This window comes from Grosmannia clavigera, assembly GCF_000143105.1.
Source record: "Grosmannia clavigera kw1407 unplaced genomic scaffold GCSC_179, whole genome shotgun sequence".
Classification (NCBI taxonomy): Eukaryota; Fungi; Ascomycota; class Sordariomycetes; order Ophiostomatales; family Ophiostomataceae; genus Leptographium; species Leptographium clavigerum.
Window position 1 is genome coordinate 567,799 of NW_014040759.1, and position 24,726 is coordinate 592,524.

The window sequence follows — 24,726 nt, forward strand, 5'->3', positions numbered from 1 at the left end:
ATGATCAGATCAGCATTTTAGAAGGTCCAGGCTGCACTATTTGCAGCGGGCCCAAGGCAAGCAAGCACACTCCGTTCTGCAACAGACAGTTTGCAATCGCAGAGCATACAATGGCAGCACACATCTCCCGACTCACTCTGCTGGCGCTGGCTACAGCGATTGGGCGTTCGTCTGCCGCCACGGTCTCGTATGCAGTGCCGACGAGCGTTCATTCGGGCAGCACGGCCTACGCGACGGTCGAGCCAGCGTCGCTGGGCATCTCGTTTGAGTTCTTCGCCTTTCCCTCGTACTTTACCAACGTCACGGCCACGCTGCAGTGCCTGGCCAACTGGGAGGCGTTGACGGGAGTGTGGCCGCCCATCCGCATCGGTGGCACGACCCAGGACCGGGCCACGTACGATCCGACGACGTCGGCCTACGTGGTCTACAGCGTGGCCAGCGCGACCGATGCGCCGGCCGCGCTGACGTACGGGCCCGCGTTCCTGGCGCTGGCCGGAACGTATGGCGGCAGCGTGGTGCTGGGCCTCAACCGCGAGAGCGGCAATGTGAGCAACACGATTGCAGCTGCCCAGGCGGCCGTGTCGGCCATCGGCAACCGTCTGCTGGCCGTCGAGCTGGGCAACGAGCCGGACTACTGGGGCCGGACGGTGGCCGACGACTTTGCCTCGCAGAATAGCTGGGACATCTTGGTGGGCCGTGCCGTTGGCCGCGAGCATTTCGTGCAGGCGGGCAACTGGCTGAGCAGCGTGTCGACCTGGGGCGCAGCCGCGCTGATTGCCACCGAGAACACGACAGCGCGCAGCTACGTCGCCACGTACGCCCACCACGACTATCCGGGCGGCTCGCTGACGTCGCTCATGGCACACGCCAACGTGGCCGCCAACATTGGCGGATTCGCAGCCGACGTGGCCGCTGCCCAGGCCGTCGGCCGGCCCTACGTCTTGGGCGAGACCAACTCGGCCACGGGAGGCGGCGCCTCCTCCGTGTCCCCGACCTACGGCGCCGCCCTCTGGACGCTCGACTTTGCCGTGCGCGCGGCCGCGGCCAACATCTCGCGCACCTACTTCCACCACGGCACCATCGGCAACTGCCAGTACTGCTTCTGGGGCCGCCACGACATGGGCGCCCCCTACTATGGCGCCACGGCTGCCGTGGCCTTTCTCGCCGGCGCCAGCAGCCTCGCTGCCCTCGACGACGGCAAGTCGGCCTATGCGGCCTATGCGACCTTTGATGCGGCCGGCAAGCCGCTGCGGGCGCTGCTCTACAACTCTGACTACTACGGCGGCTCTGGCACGCGCTCTGCCACCGTCTTCACCCTCACTGGCCTCTCTGGCATCGCTGCCGGCTCGACTGTCCGCGCCAGACGGCTCACCGCTGCCAGCGCCCTCGCACGCCAGGACAAGGGCAGCCTGCCAACGTGGGCCGGCCAGACATACACCAACGGCAACTGCGTCGTCAGCGGCACCGAGACGTACGAGACGGCCACCGTGTCGGGCGGCCAGGCCAGCTTCACGCTGCAGGCATCAGAGGCTCTCGTGGTGGATTTGCAATAAGAATGAGGGTACAATTTTGTAGCCATTGTATGTCTGTACTTGAACACTAGAAGGCTGCGTAAAGACTATTCATCATAATGTTTGTGTTCTTGCATCTCTCGCCAGTCAGGGTTAATTGTCAACGAGTCGTGATTCGACACCGTCCATCACCCGACCTTGGCCCAAGCAGTGTTCGACTTTTTGTCCTGTTGTAGCTCCTTTTCCACGCCCCTTTTCCGCTTTGTGTGCAACGTCGCCCGGTCAAAGTCCACCACCATCAGCCTGCATAGCTCCTCGCTCCAGAGAACGTTGGCCAGCCGCAGGTCGCCGTGCTCAACACCGTGTGTCCGCAGCGTCCCTTCCAGTTCCCTTTCTACCTCTTCGCTTACTTGCTCTGGTTGCGCCCTCTCGCCCGCGTACGACAGCAGCATCAGCCGCAACACTCGTGCTCCGCCTGTCAGCACGTATGCCCGTCGCAGGTCCACCAGGCCGAGGCATACCGGCACAACACTGCCCTGCAACACTGCCAGTTGTTGGTATACTCGATTCTCCAGGTCCAGGCTTTCACGGTCGTCGTCCTGGACGCCTTTGGCCACAAACGTGTATCCCTGCGGATATGCTGTCACCCTGAAGAGCGCCCCGATGGCCCCAAACTTGCCGTGTCCGTCGAGGGCCGCGCAGCCGTCGTCGAGGTTTCTGGTTAGCTGCTCCTTGACCGCCGACAGCAGCTGTGCATGGGTAATCCCGTGCCTGTTTTCATTACCCAAGCACCGGTGCGGTGCTATATTGGGACAGGCATGGTCTAGGGCAAGGCCGGACTTCAACCCACGCAGGCACTTTTGCGTGCAGTATGATTGTTGTGGTAGGCGCGCGGTGTGAGCTTCGATGCTGCTACCGCTTTGTCCACCCCCTTGTCTGGCCCCTTGCTGGGCGGGATTAGTACTTGCTGCTTGGCTCGGGCCTGGTGCCTCTGCGGTGCTGTTATATGGGTTGGGAAAGGCTCGAACCCGTTTTTTGTAGCGCCAAGAGGATAAGCGTCAGGACAAGTGCTACAGGCGTCTGCCTTGCCGTGGCAGCGCTGTGTTGTATCGACCCATGATCTACAACGTCCTCCTCTTGCAGCTCGGGCAGGTGGATCTCCTTCTTTGGTACAGAGAGATGATAGTACAAGACCGACGGGTCGTCGTCATAATTGACGTGCAGAAAAATTAGGCTTTCGCCAGTCGATACATAGCTGTAGGCCAGCCCGCTGTCCACCAACCATGTAATGGAATGCCTGCGTCAAGATCTGCGCTGTTCGATTCCGAGCTGTTTTCAGGGATGGTGATGGCGATGTTTCGTTGTTTTCTTGTTCCGTGGTAATATCCACTGTACTTTCTGCGCCCTCTTCCTCTGCAGAAGCAGCATCCCCAAGCCTGCTTCGCTGGCGTTTCTCTTCTGTAAGACGTGCTGCCTCAGCCGCATCGGCAAAAAGGACCTGATCGGACAGTCGTCCGTCCAGCGTTGCCATCAGTGCCTCTGGCATCAACTTGTGTCCTGCTTTATATTCGACCGTGAACAAGGCGCACCGCACCTTGTCGGCATTCTGCACCATGCACCAGCGGTCCGGAACGATACGTCGTTCGACAGTTGCCGAGCCTTGAGGCGAATGATTCGATGATCGACGGCCGCTTCTAATCTGGCTTCGACCTCTGCTTCGGGCCTGGCTTCGGGTCTGAATGCGATCATGCAACATCTCCACAATGTTGTGTCGGAGGAGGCTATAGGAGTTCGATCGGAAAATTACACGAGATACCTCTTGTGGCTTCCTTGTGAGGTACTGGGTGATAACATCCTTGGCACGCAGCTCAATGGCAGCTACCTCGAAAAGCTATAGATCTTCTTCGCTCGCCAGAGGGCTAGGGGAAAGGTCTCGCAGGACATGGTCAATCACTAACTGGCTAGGGAATAGCTCCTGCTCGCCGAAAAGAGCCTCCAACTCGCCACAAGCTTCGTCATGCAGCTCTGGAAATTCCGTCCATGTTTGGAGCTCCCGCGGGTAGTAGCGGCCATCGACTTTGGTGAACCCGCCGCTTGATCGGAGACTGGGTGCTTTCTGTACTGATACTGGGCGAAAAAGTATTCTGTAGCAGTAGCAGAGGAAGGGGACAAATGCGGTTTTCTTGATTATGTTTTCTGCGGCCACGCGTCGCTCTTTTTCTTGACGGCTGATACGACGCTCCGCGTCTAATTGCTCCTGCAATTCGCGGAGTGCTTGATCGCGATCCATCAGTGTTGTAATTTAATTGTTGGAGGAGGAGGATGAACAACAGAAGCAGTTTGTTATGGCGAGATCAACGGCAATCTTGTCGAAAGTGCCGCATTGGGTTATATGTAGAGACCTGTGCAGTGTGTTTGAAAGATACACAGTGCAACAATACAGAGCCCCCCCGGCAACAATGTAGATCTCGTTGAAGACTGCGCGATCGTTGCCACCGATACCACAAAGACGGTTGGTTCTGCTGCCCTTCATCGACTCCCTGGTGCGTTTGCTGGCCAGATCTGCACCGCTGAAGGTTTTAGCTATGTCTTCGCTGCCTTTCGCATCGCTATGCCGCTGGCTACGCTTCTTAGCGCACGTCGATGGTAATATATTAAGCATCTTTTGTTGATCTTCGCCGTGTTATTAAGTGGTATGCAGAATGAGAAGGCGCTGGAAGGCAGTGGAAATTGGCCAAGATGCGTACTCGTACTCCGTAAAACTGCCTACGGAGCATAGAGCACTTGACTTAGTTCATCGTATAGTAACCGTAGATTCCTAGTAAAGCAAGAGTAAAAAGAATTACTCTGTACTCCGTACTTTAGTCCATTTTAACAAACCATTGATGGACAAAGCACTGCGTAAAGTGTAGGGACAGGTTCGACTAAATATTAGTCAGAAAGATTACGCATCCAGTCATGTGATATTTGGCACGATCAACGAACGCTGCAACTGTTACCTCTTCACGTGACCAATCCCAAAGTAGAGCAAACGCCTGAGTGAAATAAATTCGAGCGAGGAAGTTGCAGCCGTTCGTGTTCGAGCCCCGCTCCTACTCATATTCGTAGAGTTTTGTCGCTTTTTTTCCGCAACAACTGGCTCACGAGAAAAAAACAACTAACAGAGAGACATGTCGCGTCGCGCTACGCCGCAGCATGGCTAAAGGACTCGATGATCTGATCAACTGGCTCGTGGAAGAGACGGCGTATGCTGGAGAAAAGGGTGCGTTTGCTCCCTGCTGTTCCCGCCCGGATTGCGCTGTTGTTTTGCGCTCATCGTTGGCAAGGCTGAGATGTGAGATTGTGCTGACGAGCTCTGGCAAACGCCTCAAAAACAGGCCAGTCAGTAGCAGAATTTGTGGCGGCTGTGAGCAGATTCAGCTCGCGGCAGCAGAGAAGGAGGGCGAGGCATGGCGACCGCCATGGCGAGAAGATGGGCGCGGCGGCCGCAGCAGCTTACGCCGATGGGCTGAGCTCTGGCGAGACGGACATGCAGCTCGCACGCAAGGCGTGGGAGTGGCTGATGGAGCGGCCAGAGATCCTGGTGGGCCGTGGCGAGCCGGGCAGCAAGGGCCTGTCGCTGGACGATGTGCTGGCGCTGCCGGAGCCGGTTGAGCCTCCTTTACCTGTTGAGGCAGCCGACAAGGGCAAAGACAAGAAGAAGGCCCCAGCCAAGGGGAGTGCTGCCAGCAAGAGAGCGTCGACAGCAGCAACACCACCGACATCACAGCTGGCCGACGAGCAGGCGGGCACGCGGCCGCGGCTCTACGCGACAGAACAGACGATCTGGTACACGGTTACGGGCCACGACGTCGACTACAAGAAGATCCCGCCACTGGAGTGGAAGTGTCTCATGGGCATCGCATCGGCCAAGGAGCACGGCATCCTGCAGGGTGATCTGCGCGCGCTCGTCAACCAGGACAAGCGGTCGGTGCCGAAGCGGACCGATTTTCTAGCTACTAAGGGCTATGCCATCAAGCGGACGACGATTGCGCGCGGCTACCGCACGAGCATGCTGTGGCTGACCGAGTTTGCGCCAGTGGAGCTGCCCGAGGCCGAAGACCCATCGATGACAACGTCGGGCGGCATCGACTTCTCGGCGGCCTTTCTGACCAAGGACCTAGAGCCGGTTCCGTGGCGAAACCGCTGGACGGGCGAGTCGATTGAGTTTGCGTCGTTTGGCCAGACGATCCTGGCCGTGACCAAGGCCTGGGGTGTCATCCGGCTGGTCGACCTCAAGCAGAAGCTGGGCATCCACAGCCGGCCGTGGCACATGCGCACGCTCGCCCGATCCTGCCGCGAGTTTGTGGCGTCGGGTGTGCTGCGCTACGTGGCGGCTGTGCGTCAGGACGAGCGTCGTCTCTTCAAGGACTGCATCAAGTACGAGCGCGACCCGACCAAGGAGGAATGGGCCATCTACCTGGCGGCCGGCCGAAAGCGGATCCCGATGACGGAACTGCGAGCCAAGCAGAAGCGACAGCTGCTCCGAGGCACGGGTGGCGACGACGACGACATGGTCGACGATGAAGATGACGAGGACGGCGGTGGTGGTAGCGGTGTCGTTGGCATCGGCTCGGCCCTGCTGCCATCGTGGGTGCCGGAGAAGCCGCTGGCCAACCTGATCTACGACACCGTCCGACAGGCTGGTCCACGCGGCATGACGTCGCCGGATATCTGCAAGGCGACCGTGGGCGCCTCGTTTGGCCGCTACATGTTCTCGCTCATGGCCGATCTGGCAAAGTTGGGCAACCAGCCGGAGCATCTGGGCCGCTTCCAGCTGCGCAGCGCGCCGGTCAGGACGGGCAAGAACAACGCGTACGTGTTCGTCGCCAGCGGCATGGAGGAAGAAGAGGCGCAGAGGAGCAGCACGGCGAGCCAGCTGGTGTCTGAGCGATCTGACGCCGACCCGGTGGCCGATCTGAGCCGTCGCTTCGGCTTCGTCACACGACCCGACACCACGGCCAGACAGGCCGAAGGACGGACTCTGTCAGAACTTGCCGGCAGCGTCTCCACGCAAGGCGGCTCTCAACGGCGCCATTATCACCATCGTACCATTGGCCGGAGACAGCCGATGGCAGGGAAGGCGGCGCAGCGGAAGAGACAGCCACATGAAGGGGACGAGACCGAGGCCGTCAACAGCAGCAGCGCCAACCCACCGCGGAAACGAGGACGACCGAGGAAGATACCGGCGCCCAGCGAAGTCGAAGCACCAGCACCGCAGCCAGACGAGCCAGATGAGCCAGATGAGCCGTATGTCCTGGTAGGCAAGCCAGGATCGCTGAACCAAGGACTGAGAGTAGACGGCCGTCCAAAGCGGTCCATTGTGCTCGTGGCCAAGCTCGACAAGCTCAAGGACGGCGGTTTTCTCGAGGGCGGCGGGGGCTATAAGGCGGCCGAGAGCCTGTCGCAAGAGGCTGCGCCGGCAGCTGTGCGGAGAGACTGGCGGGCCGTCCTGGAGCTGGGTGACTCTGTTGTCCCTGAACAGCCTCGGCGCGAGGAGACACCGGCAGCCAAAGTCGACGCCGTCGCGGAGGTGTCAGCGCCAGGGGCTGTGGTATCACACTACAACGGATCGCCCGGCCGTCTGACGGTCGACACGAGCAGCCTGAGGCTTCTCTTCAGCTTTGACAGAAACACGGCGTCCAAGGCGTCCGATAAAGCGCCGCTCACAATAGCCGTGGGCAGTATCGTCGGTGATCCCAGCATCCGGGATGCTCCCGGAGGTGCCGGCGAGGCTCTGGTGCTGCAGGCCCGAGAAGGAGACGGCCGGCAGGAGTCGGAGCCAGTCTGGCCGTTTGTCTTTATCCTCGACGGCGCCGACGGCAACCACAAAAAGGCCATGGCGCTTTGTAGTCGTTTGACGGAGCTGCGTAAGGCAGCTGAAGACGACAAGGACGATGACGAGACCGAAGACGGTGACGTTGGCGATGATGCTGCAATTGCTGGCACAGCTGCTTCCGGCCGAAGGCAAGGCCGCGGGCTGAAGAAGGGCAAGCCGACGTCGGGGCCGAAAGAGTACAGCTGCGAGAAATGCGGCGGCACGTGGAAGAATCTGCTGGGGCTGCAATACCACCAGACCAAGGCACGGACGTCGTGCAATCCCAACTATGCGCCGCCGCCGATCATGGAGATCAAGAGGAAGACTCGGGAGCGGAGGGACAAGACGCACGACCGGGAAGGCGATGGGTCCAGCTTGTTGTCGTCGCCATCCGCAGGCCGTGTCAGAGGCGAGTCCATGGGACCGGCACGCAGACTGTTTGGCGGCAGCTCGAGGGCTGTGGCGCCGCGAGGAATCGTTCGCAACCCAGCACTGGCAGTCGACAGACGAACGGAGCCAGCGAGCAGCGAGAAGGACAATCGACCTCCCCAAGGGGAGAACGGACAGACGGACGCAACTGCAGCAGCAGCAACAGCGGCAACAGCAGCCTTTATACGAAGAAGAGAGCTGGAGAGCAGCAGTCTCGAAGGCGAAGTGGCCAACATTGACCCACGACTCAGGACGCCACAAGTGCCCAAGGCGTCGATGCTGCCGACGGGCAGCGTGCAGTTTCCACTGGCGGCCGCAACAGCAGCAGCAGCAGCAGCAGCTAGGAGCAGCACGCCCGCCAGCAAGACAGCTAGCAAGACGGAGAGGTTGGACGGCAGCAGCGCAGCCGCGCTGACCGGCTTCCAGATGCCTTTAGTGCGGGTGACGACACGGATGACGTCGTTTATGCTGCGGTCGACGCGGGTGGCGGAGATTGTCAAGCACCTGCTGCGGTCATCCGGCGGGGTGTTTCCGAGCGACCGGTCGCTGTGGTACGCCGTGTTCGGGGTGTACACGAAGAGCTTTCCGGGCGAAGACCCGCCGACGCTCAACGTCAGCCGGGCGGTGATGAAGAAGCTGGAGGCGGCCAAGGCGGTGGAGGAGCACACGTTTGGCTTCCGCGACGCCAAGGGCCACTTTATCTACCTCCGACTGCTGGTCAGCAGTGGCGAAGACCCAAAGTCGGACGCGGCACGAGCGATGCGCCAGCGAATGCAGGAGAGCCACCCACAGCCGTATGTGCCGGCCGAGTTTGCGCCGTCGGACAAGGACATGGCAGTGCTGCGAGTGTACGACAAGGAGGCGGCAGCCAAGGCAGCAGCAGCAGCAGCGGCAGCCGAAGGAGCGGATGTGGTTGAGGGAGGGGGAGGGATGGGGGGGTCGAAGCAGACACAACGTGGCCGACGATCGTTGGCATCGGAGATCGAGGTGCTCAACGCCCCGTTCTACGAGCATGCCGCGACTGCGCAGCCATACCGACCAGGACGCAACGGAGCCTATATTGTCAACTATGGCGGGGGTGGTGAGGATGATGAGGGCGTCACGGCGACAGCGACAGGAGCGAGCGGAAAGGGAGGCAGCAGCGGCGGTGGCGGAAGCAAGCGTAAGGCCATCGGTAAGGACGTTGGCAGCAGTGCGAAGAAGCGGCGAAAGACGGCCCGGTTTGCCGACTACATCACGGGAAAGGCGGAAGAGGACGACTGGCGAGAAAGAGAGGGAGAGAGAGGAGAGGGAGGAGAGGGAGAAGAGGGAGGAGAGATGGAGAGAGAGATGGAGACGGAGAGGGCAAGACGAAAGAGGAGAGGTCAGCTGACGGGTGAAGAGGACGGCGAAGACGTGGAAGAGGATGAGGTTGAGGATGAGGAAGTTGAGGATGAGGATGAGGAGAACGACGATGAAGACGAGGACGATGAGGACGTGGATATGGACAGAGGCCAAGACAAGAACGACAGAGATGGACGACGTCTGCCGACATCCGTGTTCGACGGGCTGACATCGATCCGCTTTCTGGTGCCGAACACACGGTTGGGAGACGAGGTGGACGAGATGGAGGAGGGAGTGAAGGGAGTGGAAGACAGCATGGACTACAATGTGGTCGACAGCCAGATTAGTCACCGTGTCCGCTTGAGTCACGTGACATTCACCAATCTGGTGGTGTTGCGAGCGACAGTGGCGTCGCGGGACGTATGGCCGGCACTATCGGATGGTTTTTTTGAGAAGCAGGCGGATAGCCAGGGGGTCAGCTTCACGATGAACGGCTGGCTGCCGGGTCGGACGGAGCGGTTGCGGGACAGCCTGCCGCAGACGGTGGCCGAGTGTGAGCAGCAGCTGCGCGGCAGTGTGCGGATCGGCAGGACTGTCAGCACGGCGGCCGGCCGCTTCTTCCGGGACGTCGAGCGCTGCCGTCTGTGGGAGATGTCGCCGCGCGGTCACCAGCTGCTAGCCAGCGGCGCCACGGTCGCGCCCGAGCACGTCTTTCTGCACGTCGGTTTTGGCGGGGAGCATCGGCTGGCGACGGGCAGCGCGTGTCCGGTGCTGCGATGGAGCGAGCGGAACCAGTTCGGGCTGGCATCGGTCCCGTCCGGCACGCCGGAGGAGGGCGAGCGAGGAGCCGGTAGTGCGGGATGGAGCGGACGAGGCGGAGCGAGTGGATGGGGTAGAGGAGGCGGATGGGGACGAGGCTGGACGGCCGGCGGACGGGCTGCTCAACTGCGACAGGCAACGTACCTGGCGAGCTCCCGACGAGAGCTGACCGGCTATCCACAGACAGAGAGAGACTATCTGAGGGGGAGGGCCACAACCACTCTCGACTGGTCCGCCGACGAGACGCTCATCGCGGCATTTGTGGCGATCAAGACGCTCATTGGCGGACTCAGCCAGGCAGTGGACTGGGGCCTACTGATGCGGCTCTTCCCCGAGCGGAAGCTGTCAGGCCTGCGGGCGTTTTGGAGCACAGCCCGTCGCGAGCGGGCAGCCGTGGTCGATGGCCTGGCCGAGCGGTTTCAGCAGGCGTTTCCCGAGGCGTACGGTCGCGGCGAGCTGGCAGCCGTGCTCGACTACAACAATGTGCTGGCATACGACTGGGCCGGCCTGGTGGCGTGGACGCTGCGACTGATGCGGCGAGGTGAGGCAGACGCGCTGCCGGCAACACGCGAGCAGCTGGAGGGAGAGTATGTCGTGGGGGGAGGACAACCACAACCGCTCTCTTCCTGGCGAGAAGACTACTACCATCCGACACGCTCGGTGTGGAACCGACTGCAGGACGCGGCTGGCGAGGCGGCCGTGCTATCGCTAGACGGGCCCGGATTGTCAACGCCGGCCGAGGCCGCAGCAGCGATGGAGGCAGCACGAGCAGGCGGCAAGGCAGAACAGGCAGCAGCGGCACGATCTGCGCTGCGACACTTGGTGGCTCGGTCATGGCTGCGGGCGCTGTGCGCGACGCCACACGAACGGTACCGGCCATCGCGGATCAAGCAGAAGCTGTTGACGCTGGGAGCGGTGGGCGGGGACGAGCGGCAGCACAGCGAGAGTCCCGACACGATCAACCGGCAGCTGCAGGCAGTCATCGGCGAGCTGCAGAACGAGCGGGTGCTGCGGCGGACCAAGTCGATGGTGGCGCTGGGTGGCCGCATGTATCTGCTGGCGGAGGCGTACGCGAGCACGCTGGACAAGGCAGCACAGCAGGACAAGTTCCGGCAGGCAGCCGCGTTCAAGCGGCGGCTCGACCACAGTTTCCGGGCCGACCAGACCGTCGAGCTGTCGCCGTCGACCAACGACGACGGCATGGTGATGGCGCTGCTGAACCTGCAGGCCCACGGCCGCGTGGCCGTCGAGGCGGTCGATGCGCCGTGTGTGCCGTTTGGCTTTGAGCCGGGCAATTACGAGACGCGCAAGTTTCCGAAGCACTACCAGCGATTCCGCCAGCGGGTGGTGCCGACCGAGCGATACGTGTATGGGGAGGACGAGGGCGAGGACGAGGACGGAGAGCGGCTGTCTCTGATGGATGCACCCGCACCCGGACCTCACGGCGAGCTGCCAATGTGGCGCGACTTCTTTGGCGTGCTGGACCGGAGCCGATTCGTCCGTCTGGCCAGTGCGGTGGTCTTCTCGATGGCGACACGCGGCGGCGCCGTGGAGCCGCGGCAGACGGCAGCCCATCTGCGGCCGGTGCTGGAGCCGTTTGAGGTGCAGATGCTGATCGACTGGGCGGTGGCGGTGGGGATCCTCGAGAGGGGAGGCGGCGACGAATGCACAGTCTGGCACCTATCGGAATGGTGGTGGCTGCTGATCGGACGGATGTACGAGGGGCTGGACGGCGAGGAGACGACGGCCAGCGGAGAGAAGGGCGAACACGGCGAGGACGGCCGTGGCGAAGACGAGGACGAGGACGAGGACGAGATGGAAGTCGAGGTCGAGAACGAGAAGGAGAAGGAGAACGAAGACGAAGACGAAGATGACGGCGACGAGGGGCCTCTTGCCGACGTCGGCCGCTCCAGCAGAACCGACAGCTGGCGCGTTATCTGCGGGCTGGACTGAGGGTGAAGCAGACGGCAGCGTTTACAGTGCACAAGGTCATTGGCTGCCGATGAAAACGCATTCTAGAGTAGAGCAGTCGACTATGAGGTATACCATCCAACGCCAGGCAGAAGAGACAAGAACGTAAATCACGTGATCCAAACCCACAAAGACACGGTCCCATCACCGTAACGCCATTCTGAGTAGCATGGCCACCAGCACGACAAGGAGAGCGCCGATGCAGCGGTCGACCCAAACCGGCATGTCGGCGGACTGTCGTCGAGGAGGAAGGGGGAGGCCGCGGGGGCCAGCAGGGAGGGGGACGGTGGGAGTGGGCCGAAGGAATGGACGAGGAGCTGGAACTGGAGGAGCTGTTGGAGCTTCTGTCGGAGGAGCTGCAGCTTCTGTTGGAGGAACTGCAGCTTCTGTTGGAGGAGTTGCTGTGTTGGTCGTGCCAGCCGCGTCGAGCTCATCTCGCCAGACGAGCTTGAGCTCGGGGGGGATCTCAGGTGCAGTAGCACTAGAGCCTTCACCCTGGACAGTCCCTTCGGTCGATGCTCGGCTCGGGCTGGTAATCTCGGCGGCGGCGTTTTCGGCGAGGATCTCGGCGTTGGAGCGACCGCAGACAGCGCAGCGAAAGGCGGGCGAGGCGGCGGCGAGGCTGCGACGGGTAGCGTCGGAGGCGTCAAGGCCGCCGAGCTGGCCGGCCGGATCCGTCTCCATAAAGGCGCGCAGGGCAACGAGGGCGGTGCGGAGGCCCCAGGCCGGCTGCCAGGTTTCTTCGTGATGGCCGCTGATGGAGAGACAGATCTCGCGGTTGGCCTCGAAGCGGCCCGACGGCGTGGCAAATCGAAACGACGGCGGCCGCAGCGGATACGTCGGCGGCAGCACGATCCGCCCGTGGTACTGTCCGGCCGCGTACGCGGTTCCGGGTGGTCCGCGCAGCGTAAAGTGCCACTCAAACAGGTCCGACTCGAGCGGCGCCGCTGCAAAGTCGGCCGACGGCGCCGCCGCCAGCTCCTGGGCTTCACGGACTAGGGGGACGCGGTCAGCTGCACGAACCCGACCGGACAAGGGGGAAGAAGCGGGCCATGGAGCCTCGCAGACGTCATGTCATGTGCGTCATGGACACCACGGAACACGTACGGATCCGCCGAATGGTCGGCGACTTGGAGTTGGGCTTAGCTGCCATCGCGGGCGGTGAAGACAGGCCGCGTGGGTGAGACGAGTGGATAGGCGCGTGGATGAGAGAGGACAGAGCCAGAGACAGCAAACGGGAAATGGTGTGAATACCGGAAAAGAAGAAACAGAGCGAACTCTTTTCCATGCACGAAACAACTACGCCAAAACGTGGATGATTAATTGCCCACTTCCTGCCACCGTGTATGAAACCAGAAGCCGCGAATTGGCGCCACAGTGCAAGCCACATGCTGAATAATGATGTCATCCACATCCCGTGTAAGTGCTGTCCAGACACGGAAGGAGCGCCCGGTCGCAACCTCGCGCGCCTGCCGTTCTTCTCGCTTCTGTTGCAGGCTGCAATCTTGTAGATGGCCTTGAACTTTTCTCACTTTGTATTCACTCTCTGTAGTCTACCACATGTATAAAGGTCGGCGATGCAGGCTCTTTGTACCTCGCCCACGACAATACAAGCATCCTGCATCGTGCACGTCAATATTGCCTGCACAGAGATTCACCATTCATAGCCAGCGCCTCGTTGTCCATCATTCGACCCATTCCACTCCTCCACCATGGAAACGGAAAAGTTCCACCAGTGCTTCGACTGTCCCGATGGCGTGCAGATCTTCTCGACAGAGGACGAGCTCATGGCCCACAAGTGGGACATGATCCGCACCGAGATGTCGCGGGAGCACATGAACTGCCACATCTGCGGCATGAAGCATCGCACCTTTGAGGGCCTGATCCGCCACTATCAGCTGGTGAGGCTCCGTCTTGCAGAACGTGCAGAATTCATCAACTGTGAAGTTCTTTCCTTGCTGACGCGCAACAGAGCCATCCGGCCAAGCAGAAGCTCGCCTGTCCCGGCTGCCGCACCGTCTTTCCTCGTCTCCACCTGCTGATGGACCACATGGAGGGCAACGACTGTCCGAACGTGACGGCTGCCCAGGTCGGCGACCGTCGGATGCGCAAGGCCCTGGCAGCCGCTGCTGCCGGCAACGCGTCCAGCGCCGCCTCCGAGATTGGCATCTTTGACGTCGGTGGACGGGTGCCGGCGGCCGGCTACGGCCAGTACATGGGCCTCGACGTGCCGCCGCCTCCGGCAGATCCCAAAGCGATCGAGGACGGCAGGCGGGAAGCGATTCGACAGGGAGGCTCCGGCCGAAAGTCACGTCCGGCGATGCCGTCGCAGGCCCTGGTCGCAGCCACGGCCACGGCCACGACGTTTGCTCGCACAGCCCGCGAGTTCCGCCACGGCGACTCCAAGCTGCCCGACCTGCTGACCGACAGCCCGGCCGACGGACGACACCGCGGACTGGACGTCTGGTCCGGCCAGGACATGCTGGGACTGGGCGACAACAACAACAGCAGCAACAGCAGCAGCGTGGAGCCGAAGCACGCGCTCCTTGCCCGCCAGAGTATCGGCTCGCCGGCCGATCATCGCGGCAGCACGGCCCCCAAGAATCGCTCCCAGCAGGTCTCGTTGCCCGGCAGCTCAGCCGAGGCGGGCAGCTCGCTCGATCCCAACCACCCGAGCCACCCCGACTTTGACGTGTTCCGGTACAAGAACCGGATCACGGGCAGGTTCAACTGTCCCCACATGGGATGCAGACGAGCAGGGTGAGTTGGAGTTTACATACGCACACATACACACGCTGACCATTAGGAAATCGTTCAAATCGGCCTCTGGCTTCATCACACACCTGCGGTCGGACGCAGCTCACACATCGCTGCGCGTGCAGTGCCCGTCGTGCTCGCGCTACTTCACCACGATCCAGGCTCTGGTGCAGCACAGCGAGTCACAGTCGGCCCGCTGCCACCTTCGCGATTCGGAAGAGTTTCACCACTTTCTCGACACGCTAACAGGCGGCATGGTCGCGGTGCAGGGCCGCAACATCGACCTGACCGTCGCATACGAGGTGCAGCCCGGCGCGGTCAGAGACCTGCTGCCGAACGGAGAGATGTAATCTAGAAGGCGCAGATGGCACAGATGAGCAGTAACATCCAAGTGGAGGCGGTGCATAGCTTGCATGAATAATATACCGTCGCCCTGTATTAGTTTGATGGCTGCAGTTCCTCAGGGGCTTCTGGCCAATCAGCAGTCAGCATTGCTTTGTCACAAATGCCCCACACATTCCTTCTGCAAGCTGGCGCGTCGTCTCTAATCTGTTCTCACAGCCCCCAACGACGCTCTCTCTCTCGCGTCTTTTGGCTGTCAAGTGTCGGGTGCCGCAGTGACAGATAATACGAGTTTGTGTCAGCAGAGACCCGGTACTTCAATTTGCAGCTATAATTATCGCCGATCGGCCTGTCGCTTCACCTGGCTTTTGGCAACGATGCACGTCTCGTTGTCGGTCTCCTTTTCGATTATCCGGTGAATCCGACAGAAAACAGCCCTGTTCTGATGGACGGAGATCGCGACGACCACGACCGCGACAGAAATAGCGACCGTCCACGGCCGTTTGAGCACTTTGAGCAAGCAGCCCGCATCGGCGAGCACAACGACGACGGCCATCACCGCCATCACGGCCACCACAACCGAGCCATGCTTTTGACCCGACGGCTCGCGCGGCGGGTCGAGCGCAGCTGCTGCCTGTGCGCACACTACTTCCCGCTGGCCTTTGTGATCGGGCTGAGCAGCTGGGCATGCTGGGTGATGCTGCGGCTGGGCAGCCGAACAAGGAGCGAGGGGAGCAGCAGCAGCGACACGGCAGCGTCATGGGTCGGTCCAGGCACGGCAGCAGCAGCGGTGGTGCTGTACGTGCTGCAAATGTGGTCGTACGGCACGGCAGTGTTGACGGCACCGGGCAGCACGACAGACGACCACGGCTACAGCACGGTGCCACCGACGGCGATGTCGGGGTCCGGCAACAGCCATGCCGGCATCACAGTCAAGTCCAACGGCGAGCTGCGGTTCTGCAAGAAGTGCCAGGCCCGCAAGCCGGACCGGGCACACCACTGCTCGACATGTCGGCGCTGCGTGCTCAAGATGGACCATCACTGTCCCTGGCTGGCGACGTGTGTCGGCCTGCACAACGCCAAGGCCTTTGTGCTCTTTCTCGTCTACACCACCCTGCTGGCCTGGCTCTGTCTGGCTGCGTCGACCGCCTGGGTCTGGACTGAGGTCGTTAACGACACCACGTACGACTCGTACGACGACTCGCTGATGCCCATCCAATACATCATGCTGTGCGTCATCTCGGGCATCATCGGCCTCGTCCTCGGCCTCTTCACCGGCTGGCACATCTACCTGGCCTGTCGCGGCCAGACGACGATCGAATGTATGGAGAAGACCCGGTACCAGTCGCCGCTGCGGCAGTCAGCTGGCGGTGGATGGAGCGGCAAGACCGGCGGAGGGGGTGCCTTTCGCGTCCATCGCCAACGCCAGCCGCTGGCGGACGAGGAGCAGGGCCTGTTTGGGAATGCGGCCGACGACGGCGACGACAACGACAGCAACCGACACTACAACGACACGGACTACGACGACAACGGCCCCCATGATCACAACGATCGTATACACCGACCCGATCAGCAGCTCGGCCGCCGTCTCACGTACGACCAGATGGAGCGGTATCGTGCGCAGAAGCGACACCAGGAGTACCTCGACGAGCAGGACGGCAAGCTGCTGCCGCACGCATTCGATCTGGGCGCGCGCCAGAACCTGCTGCACCTGCTGGGACCACAGCCGTGGCTCTGGGCTCTGCCGGTCTGCAACACCACCGGTGACGGCTGGTCCTGGGAGCCAAGTCCGCGCTGGCTGGCCGCCCGGGACGGCATCCTACGCGATCGTGAGGCCCAGAAGGCGCGTGAGCGTGCCGCCGGCTGGGGTCCGGTCGAAGAGGAGGGGGGAGAGAGTTTGGGACTGGGTCCAGGACTAGGGCTAGGGCCAGAGGCAGAAGACGAGAACGGTTACAGCACAGCACCGACGGCACCACCTCGTTATGACAGCACGACAAGTGCGACGAGTCCGCCCAGCCGCTTCTCCACGTCCAAAGCCGATCGGATCTTGGGTCGAGACCCGCGCCTGTACTCGGACGAGACGCCCAGAAGAGCAGCAGCAGCAGCAGCAGCAGCAGCCGCCGCCGAGACGTCTTCGGCGCCCGTCTTTTCGATGCAGCGTCTCACGACATCGGGTCGGGCGCTTCGACGCGGACAGCTGCCGCGCATCCTCAACGACTCGATCCTGGACGGTTCGGACACGGACGTCGACTCGGACGACGAGGAGGAGCGCCGCGAAAAGGCCAAGGACGAGGCTGCAGCGGCCGAGGCCCGACGACGCCTCCACCAGCAGACCCATCAGGCGCTGGCACCGCTGCGGGCCCGCTGGCTGCCGCAGCCACAGCGCAGCGCCGGTGCCAGCGGGCTGCTCCTGCGCCAGACGACGGCCGCGGTGTCGTCGTCGTCGCTGGCCTCGTCTGCCGCCACGTCGCCGCTGGTGTCGCCGTCACGCGAAAGCAGCGTAGGACCAGCTGGCGGCGTCGGATCGGTCGGGACTGTCGCTGCCGGGATCAGCACAGCCGACAGCGTGAGCATCATCGGCAGCAGCGACAGCAGGGCAGCCGACACGGATGACGGCGGGGTCGACTAGCAGACAGGCCGGCTAGACCACATGCATTCTTTACGGACAAGGGACGCACGACGCAGGAAGCGTGAAGCGGGACGCACGACGCGGGATGGCTTCGATGCCAACGAGGACCTCTTTTTTGTCTTGATAGATGGGCGTTTTCTGTGTACTCTGTACTTTTGTGTTTATTCTGTTCTTTGTCATCTATTGTCTTGCAGAGCATCCAAATCAAAGCGACAGCATCTCACGACGTGGGCATCTACAGCGTACAGGATACAGAGTACAGTCACCAATTGGAGGCGCGTCGTGTGGTCATAACTGCAGCGCGAGCTGCCTGATGTGATATTGTGTAATAATAATAATAATGCTCCCAATCCTTTCGCGTACTCCCATGGCGATGTGTTCATGTTCAAGAGATGGAGGAAAATACAATGGCAAAGAGAAGAATAAAAACGGGTAAAAAAGGGAAGAAGAGAAATGGACAGCCAATGCTCTGCAGCTGTGTCCCATAAAGGTGGGGAAAAAAAAGAGAACATGCGAAGACAAAGGTTCCTGCCCCGTCGGGGAAGTCGAATAAGACGGTCCCAAAAGGCCGAAAAAGAGGAATGACATGACAAATACCCGTTTCTCACATATTGCTTCATCTCTCGACGCCGTGTGTAGAACCATAGAATCTCTCCCAATCCCAGAACTCTGCTCTGCCTGTTCCATGCATACCATATACGCGCCCAACCCGAATGCTAAGAGACAGGGATGCTGTTTGTTTTTGTGCCGTGCCCCAATGTCTCGTTCCCTGCGGCAGTCCAGAAATGCTTGATTTCCGACCTTTTGCAGTCTATGCAATCGTCATTTGTCCCTGCCGACTAGACGACAGACGGCAGATCAGAAAACAAAAAGGAAAAAAAAGGAAAAAAAGGAAAGCGAACACAGAGAGACGTAAAGACTGATAAACATTGACAAATCGCTAGACAAATGTATCAAAAGCAAGACAAAACGTAAAACAATCAACGTGAAAAAAAAACCGATGCTGTGTATGTCGACCCTCAAATGCAACCGCTGTCATGCTGATGGTATGCCTGCCTCGGACATGTCTGCAAAACTCCCGCGTAAACCAAACAAGGGAAGAAATAAGCGGAGAATCGTCGCCTCTCCAGAGGCCGATGGTGATACAAGGACAGAAAACAATGTGAAAATGCAACAAGAAAATACAGATAGTACACGGTAACACCCGTCGTCACGAATGGCCGCTGTCCAGGCTGGACTTGGGGCTCATGTTGGCGCTCCGGTTGAAGACCGTGCGGATGCTCTTGAACTTGGGCGTGTTCTCTGGCATGTCCGTGGCACAGGGAACAAACACGCTCGTGATCGGCTCTTTGCGGATCTCGCACAGCAGCGTCGAGAACATGTAGCGGTCTGCATTGACGTCCACCAACGGAATCGACCGGTAGCCCTGCTTGAGGTTGCTCAGCTTGGCCGTAAAGCTTGCCGTCGCGTTGACGCTGCTGCTGTACCGCCCGTTCTCGGCCAGCTTCACGCTCAGCCGCACAAACACGAGGTCGGGGAATTTGGTCGTGAAGCTGAAGTTGAACTTCTGGTCAAACACCGGGTTGAACCCGTTCTCCGGGACGATTCTGGTCCGGTACAACAGAGGGTAAGACGTGCATTCATCCGTCACCGTCCTCCGCTCGTCCGAGTCCCGCTTGTCGTCGGCCAGAAACACTTCCACCTCGACGTACGGATCGAGCGTGCGCTTATCCGCAAACGTCACCGGCCGCATCAGCTGCTGCGCCGAGATCACTCCGATGCTGAAGTTGACGTTCTTGCGCTCCCGCTTCAGCTCCCGCGGCTTGCTCTCCCCCGGAAGATTCGGCACCACCTGGAACTCCCGGCACTCCCGCGGCTTCAGCACGTAGCCCGACTGGTCCGTGCTACCCGTGAACATGGCCGTGTTGAGCTGCATCCCCAGGTCGTACGTTTGCCAGTTGAGCGCCGCCATCTGCACGCCGCGCCGCCAGTGCGCCAGGGGGCTGAAATTCGACGACCCGATCCGATACGGCTTGGGATACACCCGCATCAGGTACCGCATGTTGTGCCAGTGCACCGCCCTCCGCTGCTCGCGCGACTTCGTCTGCTTGTCGTACACAGATTCGTCCCACGATAGAATGTGGTTGAACGTCTTGCACTCCGCGTCGTCAAACGGCGTCGCCTTGTGCACACCCACGCAGTACACCGCCAGGCAGCCCAGCTCCGGCACGATCTTGCTCTGCTTGAACTTGACTGCCTTCTCGCTGCCGCTCTCGCAGTCGCTCGTGCTGTTGCTGTGCACATCCTGGTGCACCTCGCCCTCGGTGATCGTGTTGACCCGAGCCTTGGAGATGCTCAGCTTCCGAGGCAGCGGGCTCATCGGTCCGGGGCTCAACACGGGGCTGGACTGTCCCGAGCGCGACAGCGGCGACGGCTGTGCCGCCGGAAGAAAGCCGCTACCATGCACCCCGATGTCGACGTTCATCGGCCTCATAAAGGGCGTGGGGAGGCTGTTGCCCCGTCGCCTGCCGCGGAACTCGCCGCTGGCCTTGCCTGCTGCAGCCACTTCGCTTGTCGGCTGCTGTGGCAGCTGTGCAGCCTGTTGCGTCTTTTTGGTCTTCACCAGGATGCGACCCTGGAGCTCCGACGGGGACGGAAGCCTGTTCGTGGCCGACGGGAGCGGCTCGGTGACCAGCTTCGAGCCGAACACCTCGCGCATAATCTTTGCCATGATTCTCTGCTGCTCCGGGTTGCAGTGTACCTCGAGTGAGATCCACAGGGGAAAGTTGGACTTGAGGAAAGCATATTTGTTAATGGCATTGATCGCCTCCCGGAACGAGATGCTGGATGTCAGCGTCTTTCCGTGCACGACAATGGGCTGGCCCTCTGGACCATCCCAGCAGTCGATCTCAACGCAGCGGCAACCGCGCGATAGAGCAGAGATGTAGCCTTCTACGCTTGACGTGCCGGCCAGTTGGCGGCCTGTCAGGTAGGTGTTGTGGGAGCTGGAGATGAAATATTCGTTCATGGGCCGGTCAAACTTGTAATCCAGCGGCTCCTTCATGAATACAACGTTATAAGACGATGTGAGATAATTCGAGAGACCCGTCTGAGAAATCCGTGGCGAGTCGTCCATGATGTCGATCGCGTCATTCGGCTTAGGACGGCGAGCGAAGTAGGTGAACACAGCTTCCCAGGAGGCACGCTCATCGTCCACGTTCTCTCCCTGCGTGTTACGAAGAAAGTCGAAAAACTCGTCCTGCGTGATGCCCAGATGGTTGTTGGATGCGATCGCCCGGTAGAGAGCGATAATGTCTTCCCGCTTCCGCATCAGGCGGACAAACTCATGGAAACCAGAAAAGTTCAAAAGCCCTGTTCGAAACACGTCTGCCTCGGCAAACTTGGCCCGAAGGACCTCCTGCGGAACGTGGATATGGATGTTGCGACACATACGCTCAATGTCAGAAAGGTCGATCAGGCAACCGTCCGAAGAGACGGGGCTGCTGGGCTTGTCCATAGACAGCTTGCCCATCTCCCGGTCCCAGTACGCGCGGATGGCATGGTCGCTAAAAGACATGAGCGCCGCCATCGAGTCTTGGCGGTGACGGTAGATTGCGTTGAGCGTGGTGGTCCAGTTGATAAAGTTAGCGTCGCTGTCGGCGATGAGGTGCATGAGCTTTGTCTGCGTCGTGTCAGGAACGGTGTACAGGATAGAGAAGAAGCGAGGCTCGTCCGCCGCCGAGATGCCGCAGTCAAGTCGGTACTGGCGGATGTCCTCTGCGGTGCGGATTTCCTTGATGTCGTCAATATAGATGCACTTGGACGGCCGGTTCCTGTCCCAAGTGATTTTGCCAGACTCGGCATCCAATGCCAAGACAAGGCGCTTGCTGTTTTTCTTCTTTGAAACTTTGGTGATCGGAACTCCGGTGATCGGAACTCCGTTGAGGAGAGCCAGGGGGATCACAGGGCCGCCGACTTCGGAAGGTGACATCAAGGACGGGCAGGCCGAACCGCTCAAAGAAGAGGCAGTGTTTGTCGTGGGCGAGCTGTCGGCGGTGGCCCCGTTGTTGTCGAAAGTAGACACGGAGATGCTTTCTCCGTCGTCTCGCTCGTCGGTGTCGCCCTCGGAATCGGTGTCAAAGGCTGGCCGCTCCAAGATGTCGCTCGTCAGCGCAGTGTTGTTGCTGTCGCTTCGCCTGCGCAAGATGCCCGGGCCCACGCTCACGTCTCGGCTGTTCGGGTGAGCAGACGACGTGCGGCGTCGTGTAATGGCCTTGGAGGCCTTGTTGGATAGCCGCCGGATGATGCTAGAATTTTGCTTCATAGCTTCGTGCAGGGCGGCCCCTGGCTGTGTTCGAGAGGATGGTACATATTGAAGTGATGTCGCGCTCAGCCTGTGGGATAGTACAGACTCCGGCAGCTGGAAGGACGGTCCGCCGACAGGCTCAAGCTCACGACCGCGGAGAGGTTCCGGCGAAGGCACCAGGGAGCTGCTATAGGTGACGGATGCATCCGGACTCAGAATGGGGGAGGCATGCAAGCTTGAGGAGATGCCAAAGGCCGAATTTGGCGCAGAGCCAAAAGCAGAATTCAGCGTCTGGCCGGCCGTCATGCTATCTAGGTGCAGACGCGGCGACTTGGTAGGCGTTGTGGTCATCGACCGGCGGGTCGGTGTCCCGGGAGCCAGGGTCAACCCTTTTCTCCCGCGGATCGGGCTGGTGTTGAAGGACATGGCCCTGTTGATGGATTTTTTGTGGCTGCTTGTGCTTGCCATATTGGAGGAAGAGTCCGTACGGGTAGAGGAAAGTGTGGTGGTGGAAGAGGTGGCAGAGGTGTTATACCTTGGGTGGACAAGTGCAGAGTAAGACATGGTTCTGTGCCGATGCAGTGCAAGTCTTTTCAGACACTCGAGGAAGGGCCCGGGTTCAAGAGGACATGGATGGCGTTTATAATAAACGAGCAGAAAGGTATGTGTGCTGCATTGTCGAGAGGAAGACGGAGGCTCAACACGGAATCTGAATAAGAAGTCGAGAAGGGAAAGGGGGTATATATGAGGAGAAGGAGCGTGGAGTGCGCGGGGGGGGGGGGGGGGGGGGGGGGTGTGAGGAGAAGCAGGGGTGTGGGTGGAATGTTCCTGGAAGGCTGCTGGAAGGCTGCTGGAAAGCGGCCGGGGTGGAAAGACGGAGGTCAAATTAAATTTTAAGGCGAGTCCAGCCCACAAGCGAAAAGAAAAGGAAGCCGAGGGAGAGTGGGGGAAGCGGCGCTTTTAATGTCGAAAAGGCAAGCAGGTCTGACCGGCAGGTGGCTTTTATGCGTAATGGAGAGCTGCTAGTCACTGCTCTGAGCGTCTTCTGACCGTGTAGTGAACACTGGCTTTGGTGGCAGTGAGGTAATGCAGGTGCAGCTTGTTCGTCCCCGTCGTGGCCGGTCCTCCTGGCAAATGTGGAGCTGTCTGTCGTCTGCCCCGAGCGAGCGGCAAGCGTTGCAGCAAGCGAGGGTGAGGGTGAGACTGAGACTGAGAGCGCCGAAGGGAACCTGACGAACAGGTACACGTCGTGTACAGGTACGCCCCAAGACCTCTCCGCCTGCACTGTTGCGAGGATGGGGCGGGTATGGGCCGCAGTGACAAGCGGCCGTGCTGCGATAGTAACGACAAAATGATGAGGTGGCAGGCGTATGCAGGCTGCTGTTTTGGGTTACAACAACCCCGGCAGTGTCCCACAACCTGAACCAAGGATGACAGGTGTAGTGAGCTCAAGGCGACAAAGACCACCTCCCATGACGGTGGCGTCCGCTGGAGTCGACAGGGTGCCGCTGTCGATGGGCAGCCAAGGTGCTGTTCTGTCCCGTTCCTTTCGCCGGACAGGCCCACGAAGATCGAGGAGGCTGTTCCAGGGGGGGGGAGGTAACTTTTTTGGCTCTTGCTTTTTTTGTGGTTTGGACGTTGGACCCGCTGGCACTTAGGTGCTGAGTCGCATGCGCTTGCTGCCAGTCGTGTCTATATGCCAGGCGTCGGGCTCGGTGGTGACGTCTTTCTGCGTCAGGGCACACAAATGCGCCTCTTTCTCTAGCAGGCCGCAAAGCTGCAAGCTGCAAGCTGCAAAGCTGCAAAGCTGCAAAGCTGCAAGCTGCTCTGCTGGGGTAACGGCTGGTTCGGCCTGGCGACGAATCACTTTTGCCGTCCGGCTCTCTATGCTTCTTTGCACCCCTGTCTCCGGGAGGGCCGTAATGCTGGTCGGAACAGCAGCTTTCGGCGCGTCGTAGTGGGCAATCGACACGGCTGGCGGATTCGGGAGAGGGGCGCTCTGCTTCTTCTGGGGCTGCCGTTTCCTAAGTCCGTTCCGTCTTCCTGTTCAGCGGCCCTGATGCACACTGCCTCTGGCGCTGGTTGGGCGCTGAGGACGACTTGTGAACCAAAAGATGCGCAGTCGCACAGAACGAGGCAACTTGATGCAACTTGATGCGGTAAGGTCGGGGTCGGATGATGTATTCGCTGTCAGTGCCACGCAGCATGCAACAACAGCTGTTTTGTGGGTGCACGGCGTACAGAGCGCACAGGGTATGCGGTATGCGGTATGTCTTGGATGTTGTGCAAGGTCGGTGAGAATGGTATGAAGCAACGACGGTTGAACGGTCGAAAGGGCAGGGAAGCGAAAGGCGGGTTACGCAGTATACTTAATAAAGGAGGTACCGGTAATGGGGGAATGATTCATGACCAGCGCGGAAAAAAAAAATATTAAAATAGGGCCCCCTTCCTATCGTGTGTGCTTGCTGTGAAGGAAAACCGTCCCGCTTGTAATTAGGTTCGGCCACAGATTAGCACACCGTAGTGTATTTCTCACCGCATGGGCACGCCGTGCTCCGTATACAAAAACAGAAGGCAGTGCGTGACGCATAGATCATGGAAAATTCGCGAGACATCCGGCCTAGTTCGGCAGGGAAGGAGAAAAAAGCGAATCGCACAAAGCAGGCGCCTCATGTTGGGTACGAAGAGCCTGTGGAGATCAGTGGGGACACACAAGCTCCCCACTTATCTTACATAGAAACGACCGGGGGCAGAGAAGGAACGAAGGGTGACGAGGACCTGG

The 24,726-nt window shown here is 60.4% G+C and overlaps 7 protein-coding genes across 7 annotated transcripts; 3 read left to right on the top strand and 4 right to left on the bottom strand.

Moving 5' to 3' along the window:
* Nucleotides 1-110: 110 nt before the first annotated feature.
* On the top strand, nt 111-1,553 carry CMQ_119 (glycoside hydrolase family 79 protein; the record flags this gene model as incomplete). The annotated part of the gene is made up of 1 exon (XM_014313741.1): nt 111-1,553. The coding sequence occupies one exon, from the start codon at nt 111-113 to the stop codon at nt 1,551-1,553; it is 1,443 nt and encodes a 480-aa protein (XP_014169216.1).
* A 146-nt stretch (nt 1,554-1,699) lies between these two features.
* Nucleotides 1,700-3,126, bottom strand: CMQ_339 (uncharacterized protein; the record flags this gene model as incomplete). Its single annotated transcript, XM_014313712.1, has 4 exons — nt 1,700-2,260; nt 2,362-2,510; nt 2,540-2,675; nt 2,794-3,126. The coding sequence occupies 4 exons, from the start codon at nt 3,124-3,126 to the stop codon at nt 1,700-1,702; spliced, it is 1,179 nt and encodes a 392-aa protein (XP_014169187.1).
* A 1,580-nt stretch (nt 3,127-4,706) lies between these two features.
* Nucleotides 4,707-11,892, top strand: CMQ_33 (TFIIIC transcription initiation factor complex subunit; the record flags this gene model as incomplete). The annotated part of the gene is made up of 4 exons (XM_014313972.1): nt 4,707-4,773; nt 4,889-5,930; nt 6,105-8,645; nt 9,288-11,892. 4 exons carry the CDS (start codon nt 4,707-4,709, stop codon nt 11,890-11,892), a joined length of 6,255 nt encoding a protein of 2,084 aa, XP_014169447.1.
* A 162-nt stretch (nt 11,893-12,054) lies between these two features.
* CMQ_113 (ubiquitin conjugating enzyme) lies at nt 12,055-13,063 on the bottom strand (the record flags this gene model as incomplete). Its single annotated transcript, XM_014313735.1, has 2 exons — nt 12,055-12,905; nt 13,018-13,063. 2 exons carry the CDS (start codon nt 13,061-13,063, stop codon nt 12,055-12,057), a joined length of 897 nt encoding a protein of 298 aa, XP_014169210.1.
* A 559-nt stretch (nt 13,064-13,622) lies between these two features.
* Nucleotides 13,623-17,638, top strand: CMQ_52 (dhhc zinc finger membrane protein; the record flags this gene model as incomplete). Its single annotated transcript, XM_014313991.1, has 6 exons — nt 13,623-13,811; nt 13,883-14,371; nt 14,468-14,670; nt 14,717-15,013; nt 15,445-16,420; nt 16,586-17,638. 6 exons carry the CDS (start codon nt 13,623-13,625, stop codon nt 17,636-17,638), a joined length of 3,207 nt encoding a protein of 1,068 aa, XP_014169466.1.
* A 1,210-nt stretch (nt 17,639-18,848) lies between these two features.
* On the bottom strand, nt 18,849-22,370 carry CMQ_299 (1-phosphatidylinositol-bisphosphate phosphodiesterase; the record flags this gene model as incomplete). The annotated part of the gene is made up of 1 exon (XM_014313921.1): nt 18,849-22,370. The coding sequence occupies one exon, from the start codon at nt 22,368-22,370 to the stop codon at nt 18,849-18,851; it is 3,522 nt and encodes a 1,173-aa protein (XP_014169396.1).
* Nucleotides 22,371-23,598: 1,228 nt separating this feature from the next.
* CMQ_343 (uncharacterized protein) lies at nt 23,599-24,151 on the bottom strand (the record flags this gene model as incomplete). Its single annotated transcript, XM_014313716.1, has 2 exons — nt 23,599-23,968; nt 24,042-24,151. 2 exons carry the CDS (start codon nt 24,149-24,151, stop codon nt 23,599-23,601), a joined length of 480 nt encoding a protein of 159 aa, XP_014169191.1.
* Between the last annotated feature and the right edge of the window lie 575 nt (nt 24,152-24,726).